The sequence below is a fragment of the Lactuca serriola genome, chromosome 9 (assembly GCF_051521515.1).
Source record: "Lactuca serriola cultivar US96UC23 chromosome 9, Lser_US96UC23_V15, whole genome shotgun sequence".
NCBI lineage: Eukaryota > Viridiplantae > Streptophyta > Magnoliopsida > Asterales > Asteraceae > Lactuca > Lactuca serriola.
Window position 1 is genome coordinate 62,910,965 of NC_136416.1, and position 21,112 is coordinate 62,932,076.

Here is a 21,112-nt window from a genome sequence, read left to right on the forward strand (position 1 = left end):
TAGGTCACGATTGCTAAAATATTGAAATTGTTGCTACCACTTCTATGCATGTTTTTAAGCTTGTCAAATATCTCATTGAATTTGGTGCAAGCCGCTCGTAAATCACGCCATTTTGCGTTGATCAAGTCGTACGCCCGTTTCGTTTTCTTTCCTAATAACGCGTGGAAATGATCTAAAATACGACACCAAAAACTTTGACCCGTTTACGAGTTGCTGACATCACCGTCTTGCGATTTGAAAATCCAAGTTTTCGTTAAAGCTTCTTCCTCGTATTCGTTCCATGCAGTAGTTCTTTTTTTTCTTGGATCTTTTGTTTTTTTTTTTGCCTTCGACGAGTTGGTTGTTGTGTTTATTGGACCCGTTCGTCGTCGTCGTCATTGTCAAGATTTATAGGTTGAGATTGAGATAATGAGACTTGAGATGGTTGAAATTGTTGAGGTATAAAAGAAGGTTGTTGAAATTGTTGAGAAAATTGTTGAAATTGTTGAGAAGGTTGTTGTTGAAATGCTTGGAATTGGGGTTGATTGAATTGTTGTGGTTGTTGTTGGTAGAAGTTTGAGGGGTATGAAGTGGTGAATAAAGGTTGTTGGATTGGAGAGGTTAACAATTTCATGTAGGTTGTAGCTAACATTTGCATTTGGATTGTTTGAGGTATTTTGATTTGAATCCATGTAGAGAGAAAAATATATATATATATGAGAGAGATGAGTGTTTTTTTTAGATCGTAATAAAATGTAGAGAGTGTTTTTTGAAGTGTAAATTGTAAATAAAATAGTAGGTAATTTATAGATGAAGTTGAGTTTGTTTAAATTTTAAAAAATAATTTTTTTTAATTGTTTAATCGGTCAAAAGACCGTTCCCCACCAAAATTCAGTTGTTGCAAAAAGGAGGTTTCCTATTCGTCGTCTCATCCCGTCTCCGGAGCCACGTCACGCGCACCCCACCGAACCTGGGGGCGGTGTTCACCCATGTGAAGGCGCACCACATAAGCCCAAGACACGTGAAAATCGCTCCTTACCGGTTAGCCTTACGGAGAAAAGTTTGCACCTTTAAGACAGCTACACACATAAATGAATGTTAGGTAAAACCGTCAAATGTTTACAAATTTAAGGACCTTTCCTATCATTTTTTCATAAAATAGTCACATATGTCGTCGCTTGTTTTTTAATCGGAGAAAGGGGCTGGAAATCACATCAGATTTGTCTCAGCACGGATCAAAATCGATCGATCGATCCCTTTGAATCTTTTTGCGGGAAAGAAAAAGGCGAAAATGGGTTATACAAAGGGTCTATTGTCGGTGATAACAAGAGACGGGGAGCCTTTGGTGAAGAAATTGGCTGCGGTTTCTGTCTTCGGGGTGCTCCCTGGAGCCATGATCGCTTCTCTTATCTATTCTCCTCCCGATTTCATCTACAACGAGAAGAACTCTTCTTCTAAAGTTCTCAAATAGAGATCTTTCTAGGTTAGTTTCTCTCCATCACCTATTTCCTCTGTATAAGGTTCTAGGGTTTATTTGTTTGTTTATTTTTGGACCGAGTATTGTGGATTGCATATGTTCAAATTTGTGATTGTCTACTTTGAAGATAGTGTATCTGCTCGTATCAGATCGTGTGTTGATTTCGGTATTGAATTAAATTGAAATAGCAGATGGGTATTGTGTAGAACTAGGACTCTATTACATCAGGTGAGTTGTAACTTGTAAGGTCCACAATGATGATGCATAACTAGGCCTTAGAACACATTTCACAATGTTACTTTGGAAGAGGAAGTTTATATGCCACAACTTCCTAATTCTTTATGGTTTGTAAATCTATCAAAGGATTAAGGGGGAGCTTTTGTTTATGAAATTCTAGGATTAAAAGGGTATTTGAGTTCATCTAAAGCATATAGCGGTTTCATAAACTCAAATACCCTTTTAATCCTAGAATTTCATAAACAAAAGCTCCCCCTTAATCCTTTGATAGATTTACAAACCATAAATAATTATAGGAATTGGATTGGATTCTATTCCATTTCTTGCCAAACAAACGCATGACAAATTTCACTTTTTTCTTGAGATTCTATTACAAAGTCTGATTAATTACCATATTGTTTTGCAGAGATTACTTTTGTAGAAATTTGCATGGCGGAAGTTTGAACCACAATAACCCTAATGATCTATTATGTGTTAGCCGTATTCCGGTTAAAGCCATTGGGAAATTTAGTTTTGATGTTTTAAGCTCATTTGTTTATGTTTTAGCATACTCTTTTCTTTATTCACTCTCTTTTAATTATTAATTAGTGCAACAAAGTGTTAAAGCTTTTACCTTCATCCTTTTGTCATTTAAATGTGTCCATAATGGTTTTCTAATTTTTGTATAGAGTGCTTTCTTGCATTTTGTGATGGCTTGTTTTATTATTTGGTGGTATTATTGGGAAAGTATATTATCTGTGCAAAATAGCAACCCACTTTTGTTCATTTTGTGTAATGTATTTTTCTCCATGTATGGAAGTAACAACGTAGTTTATGTTTTGTTCTATTAATAATGATTTTTTTTTTGTTTTATTGACATAAATATTACATTTTGATGAGTAAACACTTAAGCCATGTTTGACAGTTATGTTTGACAGACTAGCTGAAAAACTAGTTGTTAGCTGAAAAGTTAGTTGTCAACTTATAAACTAGCTAATAAAAATAACATTTGGTAAAGTTAGCTGAAAGATATAAAATGATATTAATAGACATTTAGAACGTGCTTTTTTATAATTAAGTAAGGGAATATATGGAAAAATTTAAAAAAAATTCTTGAAAAGCTATTTTAAGTAGCTTTTAAGAAAGCTAGTTTATTAGCTATGTTTTTGCTTGTTATTGCTAAACATGATAATTTGAAAAAACTCGAAAAATAAGTCAGTTGTGATGTGTCAAACACAATCTTAAACTAGTTATAATGACTTTACTTCCGCAAATGTTGGGCGGAAATAAAAGATTAATAAAACATGAAAATTGTACATTTGTTTTGATAATCGTGTGTCACTGAATGTTTTGTTCTATTTACATTTGTATGCATGATAATTAAAAACATATAAAAATATAAAACCGGTTTGACCATCCGGTTGAACCGGATAACGTCACCCGACCGGTTCAATTAAAAAACCGGTTTTTAAATCATTGAGTTTTAGTTGACATCATTAATAGTATAATATTGATTGATTAAATAATTAAAACTAATTATAACTGAGGTAAGGAGAGTAGAAATAGAAAGACAAGTTCTATGGGTGAAATATAGCTTCAAATGGATGACCATGGTACGAAAGGCACAAGCCATATATCAAAAAGCAAAATAAGTACTTGGATTAATTTATTATCATGACTAGTTTATAACCCGTCAGAATAATGTTTATAAAATTAATTAAATTTTTATATTTCAAAATTAAAATTATTAATCAATTATTTAAATAAATTATTACTTATCTTTTAGTTATATAAAATTATAATCGTTGATTTAAATAAATATGTGAAGTTATATCACCTTATAATTTGTATTAATTTTATTTTATTTTTTAGTCTAATGTTATTAAATTAATATAATTAGAGTGAAAAAAAAAATTTAATTTGAAATTTAAAATAAAAAATCAATTATTAATTTAATGTAATTAGAATGAGAAATTTGAAATTTGAAATTTATAATTAATAGGTGGACAAGTGGCATGATGTGTGACATATAATATTAATAAGGAGTGCGAATAGTATGATATTTGTTAATAGGAGAATAAATTTATTTATTTATTAGAATAAGATTTTCTGCTACTACAAATGTTTATTGGAGATCATGTCCTTGGAACAAGCCACCTCATTAATGTTTAACTTCATGTGATTATAACACTTTTTTCTTTCGTGTTCTCTCCTCGTCATACTATCAACCGAGACCATATTCTCCCTCCTAACCATAGCTCTCGATAACCACTTGTGAACATGTCCATACCATGCCAATCTTTCTTATATATTTGGTGGTTTACACCACTCAAAACATATTTCTGATTGTCATATCAGATTTTATGTTCAACAATGTTCTACCGCATATTCATCGCAACTTCCTCATTTTTACAACATCCATCTTTTTCTCAAGTTCCTTTTTAGTTTGACAACGTTCATATCCATAAAATATAATCGGCCAAATTGCCACCATGTAAAAATTCTCTTTAAATTTCAATGGACTTTGTCCCGTAACTCTCATGTGACCACCTTCGACTTTAACCAACCTGGTTTTATGTGGTTTGTAACATACACCTCAACAAACCCTTCCATGTGGATCATAGAATCGAAAGTACTTGAAACTTTTCTCTGTATGCAGAACTTGCTCCCTAATAGTTACTGCAACATAAGGGTGTAAGTGAGACAAGCCAACTCGCGAGAAACTCGAGACCGACTCGAAAAATACTCGAAATCGACTCAACCTTAATCGAGCCGAGCTCGAGCTCAAGCTACTCGAGTACCTTATCGAACCGAGCTCGAGTACAAAAATACTTAGCTCGTAAGGCTCGCGAGCTTAGTCGAGCTTAGTGTAATTTACATATATGTCATTTCTTTATAATTGTTCATTTATAAGATATATGTCATTTCTTTATAATTGTTCATTTATAAGATATATGTCATTTCTTTATAATTATTCATTTATGACATATATGGTTGATGTTATATTGATATTAGGTGATTAATAGTGGTTTTTTTGGTAGTTTGGACATTTACATGTGGAATGTTTAATATTCTTTTACTCAATTTAGTGATTTTGATTTTTTTAAATATTAGTCGAGCCGAGCCGAGCTCGAGACTGTCAAGTATTTTACGAGCCCGAGCTCGAGCTTAAAATCAAGGCTCGAGTCGAGTTCGAGCCGAGTTTCGAGCTCGAGTATTTTAGTCGAGCCGAGCTTTGAGGTTGGTAGTACTCGGCTCGTTTACACCTCCACTGCAACACTTTCATAATTACGCTCACAATTTAATTTGCAACAAAGATACTTTGCTTTTACTATATTGTTATGTAACTCCTCTTTAGATGCCAATATGCCATCCTCCAAGTATATAGCCTAACATTCATCTTAGTCTTGGTCTCAATTACCAACACAATGTCATATACAAAAAGTACATACTAAGGCACCACTAATTCTCATGAGAAAGGATTATGTCATCAATTATAGTTCAAACACAAGTTGACGACATTACATATAATGAGTAGCCTTAACCTATCTATGTGCAACCTTTCTAGTTTCTAGCTTCCAAGGTCTTCTTCACCAAATCGCTTCACAATGGACATTATCATGCGTCTTCTCCTGGTTGATGATCACCATATGAAGATCCTTATTTCTTTCTATATATCTCTCCATAAGGTGTCTCAGGAGGTGGATCGAATTAGTCGTTGACCGCCCAAACATGAAATTGAAGTGATTTTCTAATACAACCAAATCTAGAGGCCATTTTTGTTAAGGTAACCGAAATAAATGGTAAAAAGATTGTTCCAAAACATGAGTTTTATCAAACACTTCAATAAAATTATAAAAACATCAAAATCAAATTTAAAAAAACAATGTATTTATCAGTCATGTGGTATTCACTTTTCAAACATTTTAAAATTTATTTTTTTCAAAACATGTACAAAACACAAGATTTGTTTTCGTTTCAAGTAAAACTAACCTAAATAATCGATTTTCTTTTAGTTCCGGTTATTATTTGGGGATGGGGGAACATGACATAAGTCACTATTGATGGTGAGTTGACCTCAAAAGCTTCCCAACCTTCAATCAAATCAAATATCAAATCCAATTGATTTTCCACCCCTCATAAATGAATTATTGTGCATTTATTTCTACTTTCACTTTTGGTTACATGTTTTGCAATTTTTAGCATTTTCAAGTTCAAGGGATGGGACACATTCCCCAATTCCTCATCCCATTTCTTCCCTAAAGAAAACCATAACCTAAAGAACTTTTTTTATACTAAAACACCCCTCCATCTTCTTGTTATTGTACGACTCTAAAACTGGTAGCATTTATTTACATACGTGAATTTTTGATAACAATCATATACTAAAACACCCCTCCATCTTCTTGTTATTGTACGACTCTAAAACTGGTAGCATTTATTTACATACGTGAATTTTTTATAACAATCATGGGCATAAAGTACTAGTCATAATCCCTACATATAGATTTTTATATGTTCATGTTTAAAACAATTCATATCAAATACTCGGTAGCAACAACTGATTAAACCCGACCCTGTCAAACGAGACCATCTCATTGTTACGATCACTTGTACCCTCGACTACAAATCTTGTATCGCTGCTACTGACACTACCACTGCCACTACCACTACCACCGCCAGTGAAGTAGTAGTCCATTTCTGGGCCAAGATCCGGTTGCTCAAACGGAAAGAGTGGCGGAGGGGGGATAAAATCCATCCCCCACCGGTGCACATTAGCATCCGTGAGTTGTGCGATGCTAAAATGAGCCTCGGTTTTGCATTGTTTAGCAAGAGGGGTAGTGGGTTGATTTGGAAGGGTAAGGGGCTTAACTAGGGTAGGGTGGGGGGTGTTTTGGAGGTTTGGAAATGAGGGTAGGTTTAGTAGTGATTTTAGGTCTTGGCCATGGATTTCTTGATGATTGTCACCAAATAGAAACGGGTTTTGGAGGGATGGGGGGTTAGTGTGGTGCAATATTAAGGGTGTAGTACCTTCATGGAAGGGATTTTTGGTGATTTCAGTAACGGTGGGAGTTGAGGGTGATGGTTCTGGTGTTGATCGTTGGTGTTTAAAGTGAAGGCAGTTTTGTCCTCCATTTGCTTTCTTTTCCCCTAATTTGTGAAATATTCTGCAAATCACCCATTCATCCTGAAAAACAATTGTGCTATAGATCAACACATCTAACATTATGAAGCTAAAATTATATGAAAGAAGATAAATCAAATAGTAACATCATTGCTATATATGCCAACATAAATGGATATTTTAAGTCCATTTTAACTTTTTATTATGTTCATGTTATTAATTAAACTAAAACAAAACCCAATTTCATATTAAATTCACGTTTCAAGATTCATTTTGATAATACCAAAAACATTTTTGTCCCATACCAAACGTGACGCACACCCCTAAATTGCTAGCAACACATTTAAAAAGAAACCCTAAAGGCAAAACAGTGAAATGACATTTTAGTCCAATCAAAAAGTCAATCAAGAAAACTCATAAAGTCAACCCAAAACAAAACGACAAAATAGTTGCATTGAAAGCTTGTACTATTTATGTGTCAGAGCATATAGTAGTTGTACCTTACACGTGTGGCGATACGAAAAGTCACCATCAAGGCGGTACTCGTGCATGACCCATTTGGTTTTTTCCCCATGTGGGGCCCGACCCTTATAGAAAACCAGTGTCTTTTTCATACCCAACAGGGTCCGACCCGACCCGCTGCTGTAAACCTCCCGGTCCTTGCCAGTTGCCTTCCAGTAACCCGCACCAGTGGCCCGGTTCGTCCTCAAGCCGGTCGGGTACTTTCTGTCCCTCAAGCTATAGAAGTACCACTCTCTTTCCCCCATTTTTGCCACTTCTACACAAACCATATAAATAGATTATTAGCAACACCATCTTGTACCATATGCATAGATAGTTGTACTTTGATAAAAATTCATTAAACGAGCTAAAAAAAATCTAGTTGGTACAATTTTCTCTTCACAATGTACAACTTTCTTTCTTTATTTGTTTTCCTTTTCTGTGAAAAAGCAATAAAAGAAATTAATCGAGCGCTTAAAGGGGTTGGATTAATATACTACAGAAGCAATTAATGTGGTGGTACAGTGTGCATAAAAAAATGTACGCTGCGCATAAATAATTGTTGATTAAATGAAAAGATAATTAGTCTGAATCGGTTTGAATTATTGGTTTTGTACCCTATTTACAGTTATATCTCAATCAATGCCCTTTTCGTTTTTAATGGCTTTAGAAATCTCTTAAATGCATGGTACTTATGTGCAACTCTATTTGCGTATAGTACAACTCATACAGCGAAGAGTACAGTACAACACAGCAGAACCCCTTTAGTGCAAGTATACAAAAATATTGCAAAGTTAGATGTTGCATTGTCAGAAATGAATTTTGTTAGATTTTCTTGGCCAGAAAAATAATTACTAAATACATAAATAAATATCTATGAACATGGCAGGAAAAAATTATGGGCCTAAAAAGCTGTCAGATGACGAATTGTTACTTAGTTATTGTTTGATGGATTCATAGTTTCCTAAGATGGATATGCATTTAGTACTTGTACCTTACAACCCTGGATGCATATATCGATCTTGTGTTCTTGAAGGTAATGGAGGTCAAGAAACGTAATATCCAACGGAAGAAATTAAAGTACGTAGGGATTTATGTGCATGAGTCACGAATGTTTATTTAAGGATGCAAAAGTATGTGTATTAATTTAAGTAATACTCTAGATAAATGTGTAGGTTTAAAGCTGCAAGAGTGTGTGTATGCGTGTGTGTATTCAGGGTGTGTGAAACTGTCTGATGGTGTTTGTGATTCATGTATGATGGATTTGTGTGCGCGTGTATATGAAAGCGTTCTGAAGAGGCCAAGCGAGTGTTCGAAGGTGAAAGTGCCCCTAAAGTACTATGTGTCAATGTGTGCGAAGGTGAAAGTATCCTTAAGTGTGTATTTGATGGTGAGCTACCCCTTAAGCGTGCGCATGTGAATGAAGTTCTGAAAAGGGTGTTTGAAAGTGAAAGTGTCACTAACTTTTGTATTCGATGGTCAAACCTGTCCCTAAAGTGTGTGTTTGATTGTGAAAGTGTCCCCGGAGTGTGTGTGTGTGTGTGTGTGTGTGTGTGTGTTTGATGGAGAAGTTTGTGAATGAATGTGTAGTGTGTGTGTAAACATAAGAAGTTCTTAACAGCGTAGTGTTTGAATGTGAAAGCGTTCCCTAAGGTGAAATGAAGTGTACATTGAATATCTATGATGTGGTTGTATATGAATGACTTGTGTAGAGGGGATGATCTGAACGTGAAAGATGCCCCTAAAAGTGTGTGTTTGATGGTGAAACATTAATCTCTTGAGTGTGTGTTTTCACAGAATATTACCTGGCAGTTCCCATGGTTCACAGCGATTAAGGTCAACTTCAGCAATGTCAACACCACAAAAACTTGAATTGAAGACTTTAGAAGCGAGATAGAATGTAATAAGCTCTTCATCGGTGGGATGAAACCTAAACCCTGGAGGCAAACCACCTTGTTGCTCGGACTCCCTTCCTCCAGCGCCGCCGCAGCCACCACCAAGCTCACACAGTATCTCCTCTATTCCCAGCATGTTGATGATGATGATGATGATGATGATTCAAGAATAGTGTAGCGTTGTATAGAGGAGCGCACTGAAATTTAAAGGGAATTTGGGATCATAGAGGCTTAGGCTATAATAGATAACATCACCTGAAAAAGGGTCCCATAATGGGTGAAAGGACAAAATAGAAAAAGTAAACAATAAAAAAAAAAAAGAAAAAAAAAGATGGGAATGGTGGGTGGCAAAAGGCTTGATATTAATTTTAGGGTAAATTGATTCCGTTTTATAGCAACCGGTTAATTCGAGCATGTATTGTTAATTTGTTACCATTTGATAACTAGATTGCATGAGGAAAAAAATGCTTAAGAGGTATTTAAATGATTATAATATTTAAATTATAATCTTAGTTAAGAGTTATTGGTCTAAATAAGCTTATAAAAATCAAACAAGTTTTCAGAAAAAAAATTCTGTTTATTTATAAATTTACAAGATTTTACATAATGGTATCGTATTATTCTAATAATATATCTTATTGATTACTAAAATACGTAAATTTTATAGAAAAAAAGTATACGATATAATAGTATTATCTTAAAAAAATGGTCTTTTAAGTTGACACAAGAAATTAAATAGCATAGTTTTTTTTAAACAACAATGTCGTCACTACAACACAAATCATTATATTAAAATATAGGTCGAGCAGATTGGATTCGACCGGAATTTTTTGTATGAAATATTATGAGTGTAAAAATCAATTTATAGGACCTTTTAGATATCTTATTGACACTTTTTAAAACTTAATTTATAATTAACTATTTATAATCAATTTTTTCGGAAACAATACAATTTCAACTAATAAAAATATTTCAAAAATTAATTAGAGTGTTTATATGGTAAAATATGATATTTTTTAGCCAACTCCTTAATCGATGACTAATTGTTTGCCGGTCTTCATGGATCAATTAATTATATAAATTGGTCGCACTAAATAAAATCAGACTAGATAGTTAGTCAAATTATCAAATAATCAAAATTATCAAAAAAAAAGTCAACAAAACTAAATAAAGTCAAAATTAAAGAATTTATTTTTATACGAACGGTTGGTAAACTAAATGTCATATTTTCAACTTTACATCTATTGTCTTTCATCATGCCGAACAACTTCTATGTATCTTAGAATAAAATTAATCAAAATTTTGCTATTTGTTGTAACTTATAATTATTGCATGATTTTTGATGTATATACACACATAAAATTGATTAGACTTTGTTATTTTTTTTATACTTATTTAAAAGAAATTCTTATATAACTTAGGTTCCTAGTTAATCTTTGTCCAGACCATATCTTTAATCTTAATTGACCACCAGGTAACATCTAGTGATTTTTATAATCTTTATTATTTTTTAATAAATAATATGTTTTTTTAAGGAAACTCGTCTAAGGAGGGTTTCGCGTTAGCTTTCGAGCACCGACTAATCTCCCACTGCAAATATAAGGTTATGTATAATATCATGAAGTCACTACATACGAACCTCCATGACCATAGAGCTGATTAGTATCAGAATTTGAACATAGGTCAATATATTATCCACCATATATTTCACATGTTTTATTAAATCACCACAATACAAATGGTTATAAACAACAATAAACTTAAAAAAAATTTATAAATAAAAGCAACAATAAACTCAAAACTTATTTATATTGTAAGAAAAAGTTGAGTGGTTTTTGCTTATTTGATATGTTTTTATTCCAAAAGTTTTAATTTCAACAATTTAACTAGTAAATTCATATTGTTAACTATGAGGGAGATTGAGGATAAGGGTATAAAATGTCCTAAATGAAAGAGCTGAGGGGGTTTACAGAAATTATGCATGCGTGTGGGAGAAAGAAAAGAGTCAGGGATCAGAAGTAGGGGTTTCAGAAAGTAGGTTTCTAGACTTTTACATGGAGGGGGCTGGTGCTACCCTACGGCTACAGCCCACCTGTGCCTATCCTTACCCTATCCTGCCCCTCTATCCTTTTTGTTATGCAAACAACTATAATTTCTTTTTAAATAGACAAATGAAACGGTGTAATATCATATGGATAGAGTCAAAGTATAATCGAGTTTTGAAGTATTAGCAAAGGGCAAAGAAGTAACATATTAAAAAAAGAAATAATAAGTAAATTAACCAATATAAATAAAATTTTCAATAAAAATGGCTTTTTTTCTTTTGAAGATTTGTAAAATAACCATCAAGTCTATAATACACTATTTCAGAGTATTTAACATAATCCCGAAGTTTGGGATCATTGGCGAGATATGAAGTTTGAAATGCGATACTGTGAAATTCGGACTAGTGTCATCAATATCATATCAAGCGACCGTGGTTAACAACGTTTATCTATCACTTACATTTCAGATTATATCTTAATGTTCCGGACAACACATTGTACATTTCAGACTGATGTCAATGTTGGGGACCCACATTCCAAATGTCAATGTTGGGGACCCACATTCCAAATATTTTTCTCATATATATCATTTGTATTCCCTTTTTTTTTCACTTACAACTAATGAGTTTCCCACGTAGTGATCACGAAGCAAGTTTTGCTAACATGCTTACTTGCATAACCTTGGAAGAACGAACATTCATACTTACACCAACATCAAAACATATGCTATGTATCGTTTTCAACTCTTTTTTATGGCTCTTGGATGAGTGATAAGAAATCTTTTCTAGATTTTAATTGTTTATTTTTCATTTAATAATTTTGTTACCATTAATTGTTTAACTTTGCCAAAAAATAATAGCTTCATACATTTATTGTGTGCATGTTTCCATTCATATTTATATGTTGTTTTCCTTTATCATGGTATTTCTTACGTTCAATGTTGACAATGGTTTCTATGGAGGGAAGCAACTAAACCATGCCTATTACATTTTGTCAGGAAGTGACAAATAGTGTCTGTAACGCCCCGTTTCTGGTATGTTGCTTCCGTGGCATTTATTTAGAAGTTTTATTGAGGGACTCGGCGAGTCTATGGCCTAACTCGTCGAGTAGGGTCGAGTTTTCGTGCACGTGTTAGTCGGCGACTCGGCGAGTCCATATTCGGGACTCGGCGAGTCTGCCTGCCTGGAAGAAACCCTAAATCCTCGGGTTGCTCACTATTTAAGCAATGCTATGTGCCCCAAACTCGCCTCCTTCACCCTCAGAGAGCTGTGAGAAAACCCTAATCCATACCTTATTTGTTTTAAGTGCTTTTGTGTGGATTTTGAAGGCTTGAAGAAGAAGAAGAAGAAAGGAGCAAAGAGAAGAGGTGTAGAGCAAAGATCCAAGGGCAAAATCAGAGTTCATTGAGGTATTTCTCGGATTCCTTCTGTTTTATGCTTTAGACCTCCATTAGAACTCTTCTAGGGCTAGTTTGATGCATTTTCCAAGCCTTATAGTTGTATGGATGCCTTAATAGGTCGAGATATCCCTAGATCTGTTCATTTAGGAGTTGTAGAGCCCGGATCTATTGCCTTTTTGAAGATGCTTTGCATAAGAACCCTAAATCTAGCCTTTATTATGCTTTTTGAGCCTTATTATCTTCTTGGTCGCTTATGGGCACGTAAAGATAGAATCTTTACGTGCTAATCGAGTTAAGGAAGCCCAGATCTATAAGTTTCAGACGCTGGATTCAAGCAGAATCGAGTTTAGAGTGGCTGCATGGATGTGACTCGGCAAGTCGGAAGAACGACACCGCGAGTCAAGTCGTGAGTCCCGTTTTTCCCCTTTTTGAGTGATGTCGAGTGGAATCCTGTGAGTAGTAAAGTGGACTCAGTGAGTTGGAGGGCAGACTCAGTAATGGAGGGACTCGACGAGTTGTTCATACAACTCGGCGAGTCCAAGGCAATCTTCTTAGCTCAAGAACAACTCGTCGAGTTGTTCATATGACTCGGCGAGTCGGATGAAGATTGTCTGAGTTCTTGGATCGAGAGGGTACTCGTCGAGTCGATGCCATACTCGACGAGTAGCCACGAGTAGGGTTGAGAAGTGAGACTAGAGACTCGGCGAGTTGGCGGCCCAACTCGGCGAGTCAGGTCAACTGTGGGTTGACTTTGACCGAGAGAGTTGACTTTGACCAAGGGTAAAAGAGTCATTTTACCCCAGTGCAGTGTTTAGCATTTGATTGAGTGTGTTTATGGACTTGTAGCCGGGGAGATACCAGAGCAGCAACAGTTAGCTTCCAGAGCCATTCACACAGCAGCCAGTTCACGAGGTGAGTTTCCTTTCAGTAGGAACGGGTCTACGGCCACAATGTCGGCCCGTTTAGTTAGCAGTAGTCCCGGACTTTAGTCCGATGCAGTAGTTAGAGTGCTTGATGTCTTTGTGATTCAAGCATGTTTGTATTATGTGTCCCGGACTCTGTTCCGATGCAGTATGCAGTATATGTGTTTATATTAGTTGATATGTGTTATGCTATGCCATGATCAGCCAGTTCCGGACTTCGGTCCGATGCAGTTAGTTCCGGACCTCGGTCTGATGCAGTCAGTTCCGGACTTCGGTCCGATGCAGTTAGTTCCGGACTTCGGTCTGATGCAGTCAGTTCCGGACTTCGGTCCGATGCCGTCAGTTCCGAACTTCGGTCCGATGCAGCTATTTCCGGACTTCGGTCCGATGCAGTGGGCAAGGCCTAGTAAGTGCTTTATATGTATTGTATGGTATGTGGTAGTTTGGGGGAGCTCACTAAGCTTCGTGCTTACAGTTTCAGTTTTGGTTTCAGGTACTTCCGCAAGCAAAGAGAAGAGCTCGGGATGATGGCATCGCACAAACCACAGTTTCAGTTTTTGTCCTGGGAGTTGATTCCGTTAGTTGATACGTTTGGATAACAGTTGTGATACAGTTTTCTTTCTCTCAGTATTTTATCATTGTTTTTGAGACACGCAACATATGGTTTTATTATGTGATACTCAGTCTCGTGGGTTTTGTTATAATAAAAATCGAAATTTTTGGGTGGTATTTTTGGGTTATTTCAAGTTGGTATCAGAGCCTTGGTTTGAGGGATTCGGATACACCTCCGGGTGCATCTGAACTCAAACTAAGGGAAAGATAAAAAGATTTTCAAAAAGAAAAATGTTTTCGAATGAAATTTTGAAAAGCACTTAGAAAGAAAAGAATTTTTAAACAAGATAAGGGTGTGGTGCATGCGATCAGCCGAGCTCAAGTAAGTACTCCCAAATTACCAATACAAGTTTTATTATTATGATTAATTGTTCCAGTTTCAGTAGAACAGCATGCTAGTATAGGACTAAGGATCTAGGAGGATGCCTTATGTGCCTGCTATATGTGTTACAGCTTTATGAGAATTGCATGCTAGTATTGAGTAGACAGCAGTAGGATAGCCTGTTTAGGTTATGCCTGGTAGCGCGAGCTTAGCATTGTATGCTAGTACAGCTTCTTGTTATGAGAATAGTTTTGCCTGAGTATGTTTCCTTTATCCGAATGCTGCTTGCTTTGTGCTTTGTGGGACTCTGAGTGGTGGGAGTTAGCTATTAGGTGAATACGTCACATCACATGTGAGCAGGGTTGAATAATCTCAGAGTGCTGGATTTGGCCCTATTGCGCAGCTCTTGTCTGAGTCCAACCGTGGTAGGGACAAGTCTTTTACTCGAAGGATTATCCGAGCCTCATTACATGTGATGGTATTCAGGTGGTGGCTAATTAGCATTACAAGGAGGCCTTCAGCAGTTGAGGATTGGTTTGAGTGGAGTCAGAGATTTCCCTAGGGCAAGCCTAGGATGAGAGTAGCAGAGATCAGTAGTAGTAGAAGTGACTTGGTGGAGTCAAGGCAGTTCTTGAGGAAAGTGCGGATAGATGTGGAAGGTAGTATGGGCCCGTACTACTGAAAGCAGAGGATCCGTACTCGAATCAAGGAAGGCCGAGACAAGACCAGGAAGCTAGTAGTAGTATCAATGATCCCTTGAGATATTTCAGTTTTCTGATGTTGCTATGATGTGTTTCAGAATGGTGGTTTTGCGTCCGAGGACAGCAGCCGGCAGTGGAGGTGCCGGGGAGGGATCAGGATCAGGCTCGGGGGACGAGCGCATGGATGAGCAGACCAGAGAGTTTCTTTCTTCAGATATTACTCGTATCATTTTAGAGCAGACTCCTGTGATCTTCGGTTCGATCAAGGAGGGTATCCTAGAGCTGATGGATGAGAGATTGGGCACCTTCCGTGCCGAGGTGGCGGCCATGATGGGGTCGCGTACACTTACATTCAGGGAGTTCAGGGCATGTAGAGCTCTAGACTATCATGGGGCGCGGGACCCCATAGCGAGTACTAGATGGTTGGCGGATGTGGCCAACGCGTTTCGCACTAGCAGGTGTCCCGAGGGGGACAAGGTTAGATTGGCGTCCTGTCTTCTGAAGGACAGGGCACGGGATTGGTGGGAGGAGGTCGAACATACCATTGGAGATGATGCAGCGTTGGATGCCATGACCTAGGCTGATTTCTCTACCAGGTTCAGGGCGGAGTTTGCACCAGTTATTGAGGTGCAGCAGTTAGCCAGAGAGTTTCAGGACCTCACCCAGACTACAGAGACCGTGGCGGAAATCACCGCCAAGTTCAGGGAGAGGGCTCTTCTTGTTCCTCAGTATGCGGCCGATGAGGAGATGAAGAAGGCCCGTTATCATGAGATGTTGCGGAGCGATATCCGTCAGTTTGTGAGCCGGTCCAGCTGTAAAACGCTGGATGACATGATTGCTAGGGCTCGGGAGAGGGAGATTGATCTCGAGATGGAGAAGAAGAGGAAACTGGAGGCGGTTTCGGGTACAGGCAGTTCGGGCAAAAAGCCCAAGGTTTCTGATCACAGATCTAGGAGTCAGCAGAGCCACGGTCGATGTGGCAAGTGTGGGAGATTGCACGATGGGGTGTGCAAGGCTGGGAGTTCCGGTTGCTACAAGTGCGGTCGGACTGGGCATTTGAGCAGGGATTGTACGGCCCCTGCTACTGCCGTTGCAGCATCAGATCTGATTTGCTTTCAGTGCAATCAGAGGGGACATAAAAAGTCCCAGTGTCCGACTTTAGTTGCAGTAGGGAAGGTGGCTGCACCTGCCCCTGCTACTTTGAGGATTACAGATGGCCGGCAGGGCCGAGCCGAGGCGCCAGTGGCGAAGAGTAGGGCGTTTCAGATGACAGCAGAGGAGGCGCGAGCGACTCCTGATGTGGTGACGGGTATGTATCTTCCCCTCATCTCTATATTATTATTGATTGATTATTGCTTATGATTGTATGTTTTATATAGGGTCGTTCTCTGTGAACGGCATTTCTGCTATGGTATTATTCGATTCGGGGGCTACCCGATCATTTGTATCGCTTGCGCTTAGCAAGAGATTTAGCAGAGCTCCAGGGGGGCTGGATTGTCCACTAGAGGTTGAGATAGCAGATGACAGGACCGTGAGGGTCGCCAGAGTGCATAGAGGGTGTTCTCTTCAGTTGTTTGACGAGCAGTTTTCGGTGGACCTGGTTCCTATTCCCCTGCGAGGGAATAAGGTTATTATAGGCATGGATTGGCTAAGCCCCAACGGAGCGGTGATTGATTGTGAGCTTCAGCTAGTGAGGGTTCGCACTCCCAGTGGGGGAGAGTTAGTGATTCAGGGCGAGAGGCCACAGCGCGGACCGACCTTTTGTTCCGCCGCAAGGGCGAGGCGCTATTTTCAGCAGGGTTGCGCTGGTTATGTAGCTTATGTCTTGGATGCCCGGGAGAAGGGCAAGACGACAGTTGATGATGTTCCGATAGTGCGAGACTTTCTGGATGTATTTCCCGAGGATTTACCGGGAATACCTCCTGAGAGGCAGGTTGAGTTTGGGATCGACCTGATTCCTGGTGCGGCTCCGATAGCCAAGGCACCGTATCGCCTAGCTCCCCCTAAGATGCAGGAGTTGTCTACGCAGCTGCAGGAGCTGCTAGACAAGGGTTTCATTCGCCCGAGCAGTTTGCCTTGGGGAGCGCCGATCCTGTTTGTGAGGAAGAAGGATGGGTCGCATCGTATGTGTATAGATTACCGGGAGTTGAATAAGGTAACGGTGAAGAACCGTTACCCACTTCCGAGGATAGATGATTTGTTTGACCAGCTTCAGGGAGCGTCTTGGTTCTCCAAGATCGATCTACGCTCCGGGTATCATCAGATTCGGGTTAGGGATGAGGATGTGCAGAAGACTGCTTTCAAGACCAGGTATGGTCATTATGAGTTTGTGGTGATGCCATTTGGGCTCACCAATGCCCCAGCCGCGTTCGTGGATCTCATGAATCGCGTGTGCAGGCCGATGCTGGATCGGTCAGTGATAGTATTCATAGATGATATCTTGGTATATTCCAAGATGCAGGAGCAGCACGCGGAGCACCTGAGGGAGGTGCTGGAAGTTTTGAGGAGGGAGAGACTTTTTGCAAAGTTCTCCAAGTGTGAGTTCTGGTTGCGCGAGGTGCAGTTCCTTGGTCACCTCGTCAACCAGAAGGGTATTTTGGTGGATCCGGCCAAGATAGAGGCCGTGATGCAATGGGAGGTCCCGAAGTCTCCATCTGAGATTCGGAGCTTCCTAGGGCTGGCAGGGTATTACCGGAGGTTCATTCAGGATTTCTCCAAGATAGCAGTGTCGCTCACCCGACTGACCAAGAAATCAGTGGTTTTTCGTTGGGGGCCTGAGCAGCAGGCAGTTCGAGACCCTCAGGTAGAGATTGTGCGAAGCTCCGATCCTTACCTTTCCAGAGGGAGTAGAGGACTTCGTAGTCTACTGTGATGCCTCAATCACAGGTATGGGAGCAGTGTTGATGCAGCGAGGCCATGTGATAGCTTACGCCTTGAGGCAGTTGAAGCCTCACGAGGCTAACTATCCTACCCATGATTTAGAGCTGGGGGCGGTTGTGTTTGCCCTCAAGATTTGGAGGCATTATCTTTATGGGGTCCGTTGTACTATCTACACGGATCACAAGAGTTTGAGGTACCTTATGGATCAGCCGAGTCTGAACATGAGGCAGAGGAGGTGGTTGGATGTGCTGAAGGATTATGATTGTGAGATCCTTTACCATCCAGGGAAGGCCAACGTGGTGGCCGACGCCCTAAGCCGCAAAGTGTCGGCAGCCCCTATCAGAGATTTGTGTTTGAGGAAGACAGTGATTACTCCGTTGTTGGAACGGATCAGGGAGGCTCAGGTTGAGGGCCTCAAGGAGGAGAGGCAAAAGTGTGAGAGGATAGTGGGCTGAGTAGCTTCGTTTGATTATGACAGTCGGGGATTGCTGACACTTCATGGGAGAGTGTGGGTACCGTACTGGGGAGGAGTACGGCAGGTGTTGATGGACGAGGCTCATAAGTCTCGATTTTCTATCCATCCAGGGGCGACGAAGATGTATAGAGATCTTCGACCCGATTATTGGTGGCCCTGCATGAAGCGGGATGTCGCTTGGTATGTTGAGAGGTGCCTGACCTGCAGGAAGGTCAAGGCGGAGCACCAGAGGCCTCACGGCAAGATGCAGCTGTTAGACATTCCCGTGTGGAAATGGGAGGACATCACCATGGATTTTGTCACCAAGCTTCCCAGGACCGCACGAGGAGTAGATTCGATATGGGTAGTAGTGGATCGGTTAACGAAGAGTGCTCATTTTATCCCGATCCCGGAGAGTATATCGGCAGAAAAGTTAGCCGATATCTATGTGCGTGAGATCGTGGCACGTCATGAAGTGCCGGTATCGGTGGTGTCAGACCGAGAGGTCCGTTTTACATCCAGATTCTGGAAGCGGTTTCACGACGAGATGGGTACTCGTCTTCATTTCAGCACCGCTTTCCACCCTCAGACGGACGGGCAAAGCGAGAGGACGATTCAGACTCTCGAGGACATGCTCAGGTTATGTGTTCTAGACTTCGGTGGCAGTTGGGATACGTATCTTCCGTTAGCGGAATTTTCGTATAACAACAGTTATCATGCGAGCATTGATCGACCTCCCTTTGAGATGCTTTATGGGAGGAAGTGTAGGACCCCGATTTTTTGGGGCGAGGTCGGTCAGCGAGTCGTTGGGAGCACAGAGGTGGTGCTCAAGACGACCGAGTTGATTCAGCAGGTCTGTAGTAGACTGCAGACTGCGCAGAGTTGGCAGAAGAGCTACGCCGACAGGAGGCGTTCAGACTTGGAGTTCCGGGTGGGCGATGTGGTCCTCCTGAAGGTCTCACCCTGGAAGGGTGTCATTAGGTTTCGGAAGAGGGGCAAGCTGGGCCCCAGGTTCATTGGTCCTTTCAGGGTTTTGGCCCGAGTGGGTCGGGTTGCTTATCGGTTGGATCTTCCTGTAGAGCTTAGCCAGATTCACAACACTTTCCATGTGTCTCAGTTGAGGAAGTGTTTGGTGGATGAGTCAGCAGTTGTTCACCTAGAGGATATTCAGGTTGATAGCAGCCTGAATTATATTGAGAGGTCGGTCGCGATTCTGAACCGGAAGACAAAGACCTTGAGGAACAAGGCAATTCAGTTAGTGAAGGTGCAGTGGCAGCACCGGAAGGGGTCTGAGTGGACGTGGGAGGCTGAGGAAGAAATGAGAGAGCACTACCCGGAGTTATTTGCAGATTCAGCCGTAGCAGACTTCGAGGACGAAGTCTGAGACAAGTGGGGGAGAATTGTAATGCCCCGTTTCTGGTATGTTGCTTCCGTGGCATTTATTTAGAAGTTTTATTGAGGGACTCGGCGAGTCTATGGCCTGAATTGACGAGTAGGGTCGAGTTTTCGTGCACGTGTTAGTCGGCGACTCGGCGAGTCCATATTCGGGACTCGGCGAGTCTGCATGCCTGGAAGAAACCCTAAATCCCCGGGTTGCTCACTATTTAAGCAATGCTATGTGCCCCAAACTCGCCTCCTTCACCCTCAGAGAGCTGTGAGAAAACCCTAATCCATCCCTTATTTGTTTTAAGTGCTTTTGTGTGGATTTTGAAGGCTTGAAGAAGAAGAAGAAGAAAGGAGCAAAGAGAAGAGGTGTAGAGCAAAGATCCAAGGGCAAAATCAGAGTTCATTGAGGTATTTCTCGGATTCCTTCTATTTTATGCTTTAGACCTCCATTAGAACTCTTCTAGGGCTAATTTGATGCATTTTCCAAGCCTTATAGTTGTATGGATGCCTTAATAGGTCGAGATATCCCTAGATCTGTTCATTTAGGAGTTGTAGAGCCCGAATCTATTGCCTTTTTGAAGATGCTTTGCATAAGAACCCTAAATCTAGCCTTTATTATGCTTTTTGAGCCTTATTATCTTCTTGGTCGCTTATGGGCACGTAAAGATAGAATCTTTACGTGCTAATCGAGTTAAGGAAGCCCAGATCTATAAGTTTCAGACGCTGGATTCAAGCAGAATCGAGTTTAGAGTGGCTGCATGGATGTGACTCGGCAAGTCGGAAGAACGACTCGGCAAGTCAAGTCGTGAGTCCCGTTTTTCCCCTTTTTGAGTGATGTCGAGTGGAATCCTGTGAGTAGTAAAGTGGACTCAGTGAGTTGGAGGGCAGACTCAGTAATGGAGGGACTGGACGAGTTGTTCATACAACTCGGCGAGTCCAAGGCAATCTTCTTAGCTCAAGAACAACTCGTCGAGTTGTTCATATGACTCGGCGAGTCGGATGAAGATTGTCTGAGTTCTTGGATCGAGAGGGTACTCGTCGAGTCGATGCCATACTCGACGAGTAGCCACGAGTAGGGTTGAGAAGTGAGACTAGAGACTCGGCGAGTTGGCGGCCCAACTCGGCGAGTCAGGTCAACTGTGGGTTGACTTTGACCGAGAGAGTTGACTTTGACCAAGGGTAAAAGAGTCATTTTAC

General features: G+C 40.0%; 1 protein-coding gene and 1 long non-coding RNA gene across 2 annotated transcripts; one reads left to right on the top strand and one right to left on the bottom strand.

The window, feature by feature from the left end:
* Positions 1–934: 934 nt before the first annotated feature.
* On the top strand, positions 935–2,311 carry LOC145074124 (uncharacterized). Its single transcript, XR_013691712.1, has 2 exons — positions 935–1,462; positions 2,100–2,311. It is a non-coding gene; the product is annotated as an uncharacterized LOC145074124 (long non-coding RNA).
* A 3,744-nt stretch (positions 2,312–6,055) lies between these two features.
* CUC3 (NAC (No Apical Meristem) domain transcriptional regulator superfamily protein) lies at positions 6,056–9,504 on the bottom strand. Its single transcript, XM_079020542.1, has 3 exons — positions 9,104–9,504; positions 7,298–7,575; positions 6,056–6,860 (listed from the first exon to the last, which is right to left on the bottom strand). The coding sequence occupies exons 1-3, from the start codon at positions 9,327–9,329 to the stop codon at positions 6,213–6,215; spliced, it is 1,152 nt and encodes a 383-aa protein (XP_078876668.1). The 5' UTR covers positions 9,330–9,504; the 3' UTR covers positions 6,056–6,212.
* Positions 9,505–21,112: the final 11,608 nt, after the last annotated feature.

Bases quoted from the DNA above. Each gene is read 5' to 3' on its own strand.
- CUC3 (XM_079020542.1), bottom strand. From the start codon at position 9,329: ATGCTGGGAATAGAGGAGATACTGTGTGAGCTTGGTGGTGGCTGCGGC. The intron at 7,576-9,103 runs GTAATATTCTGT...TGGTTTGTGTAG, and splicing joins TGAACCATGGGAACTGCCAG to AAGTGGCAAAAATGGGGGAA. The intron at 6,861-7,297 runs GTACAACTACTA...ATTGTTTTTCAG, and splicing joins CGTATCGCCACACGTGTAAG to GATGAATGGGTGATTTGCAG.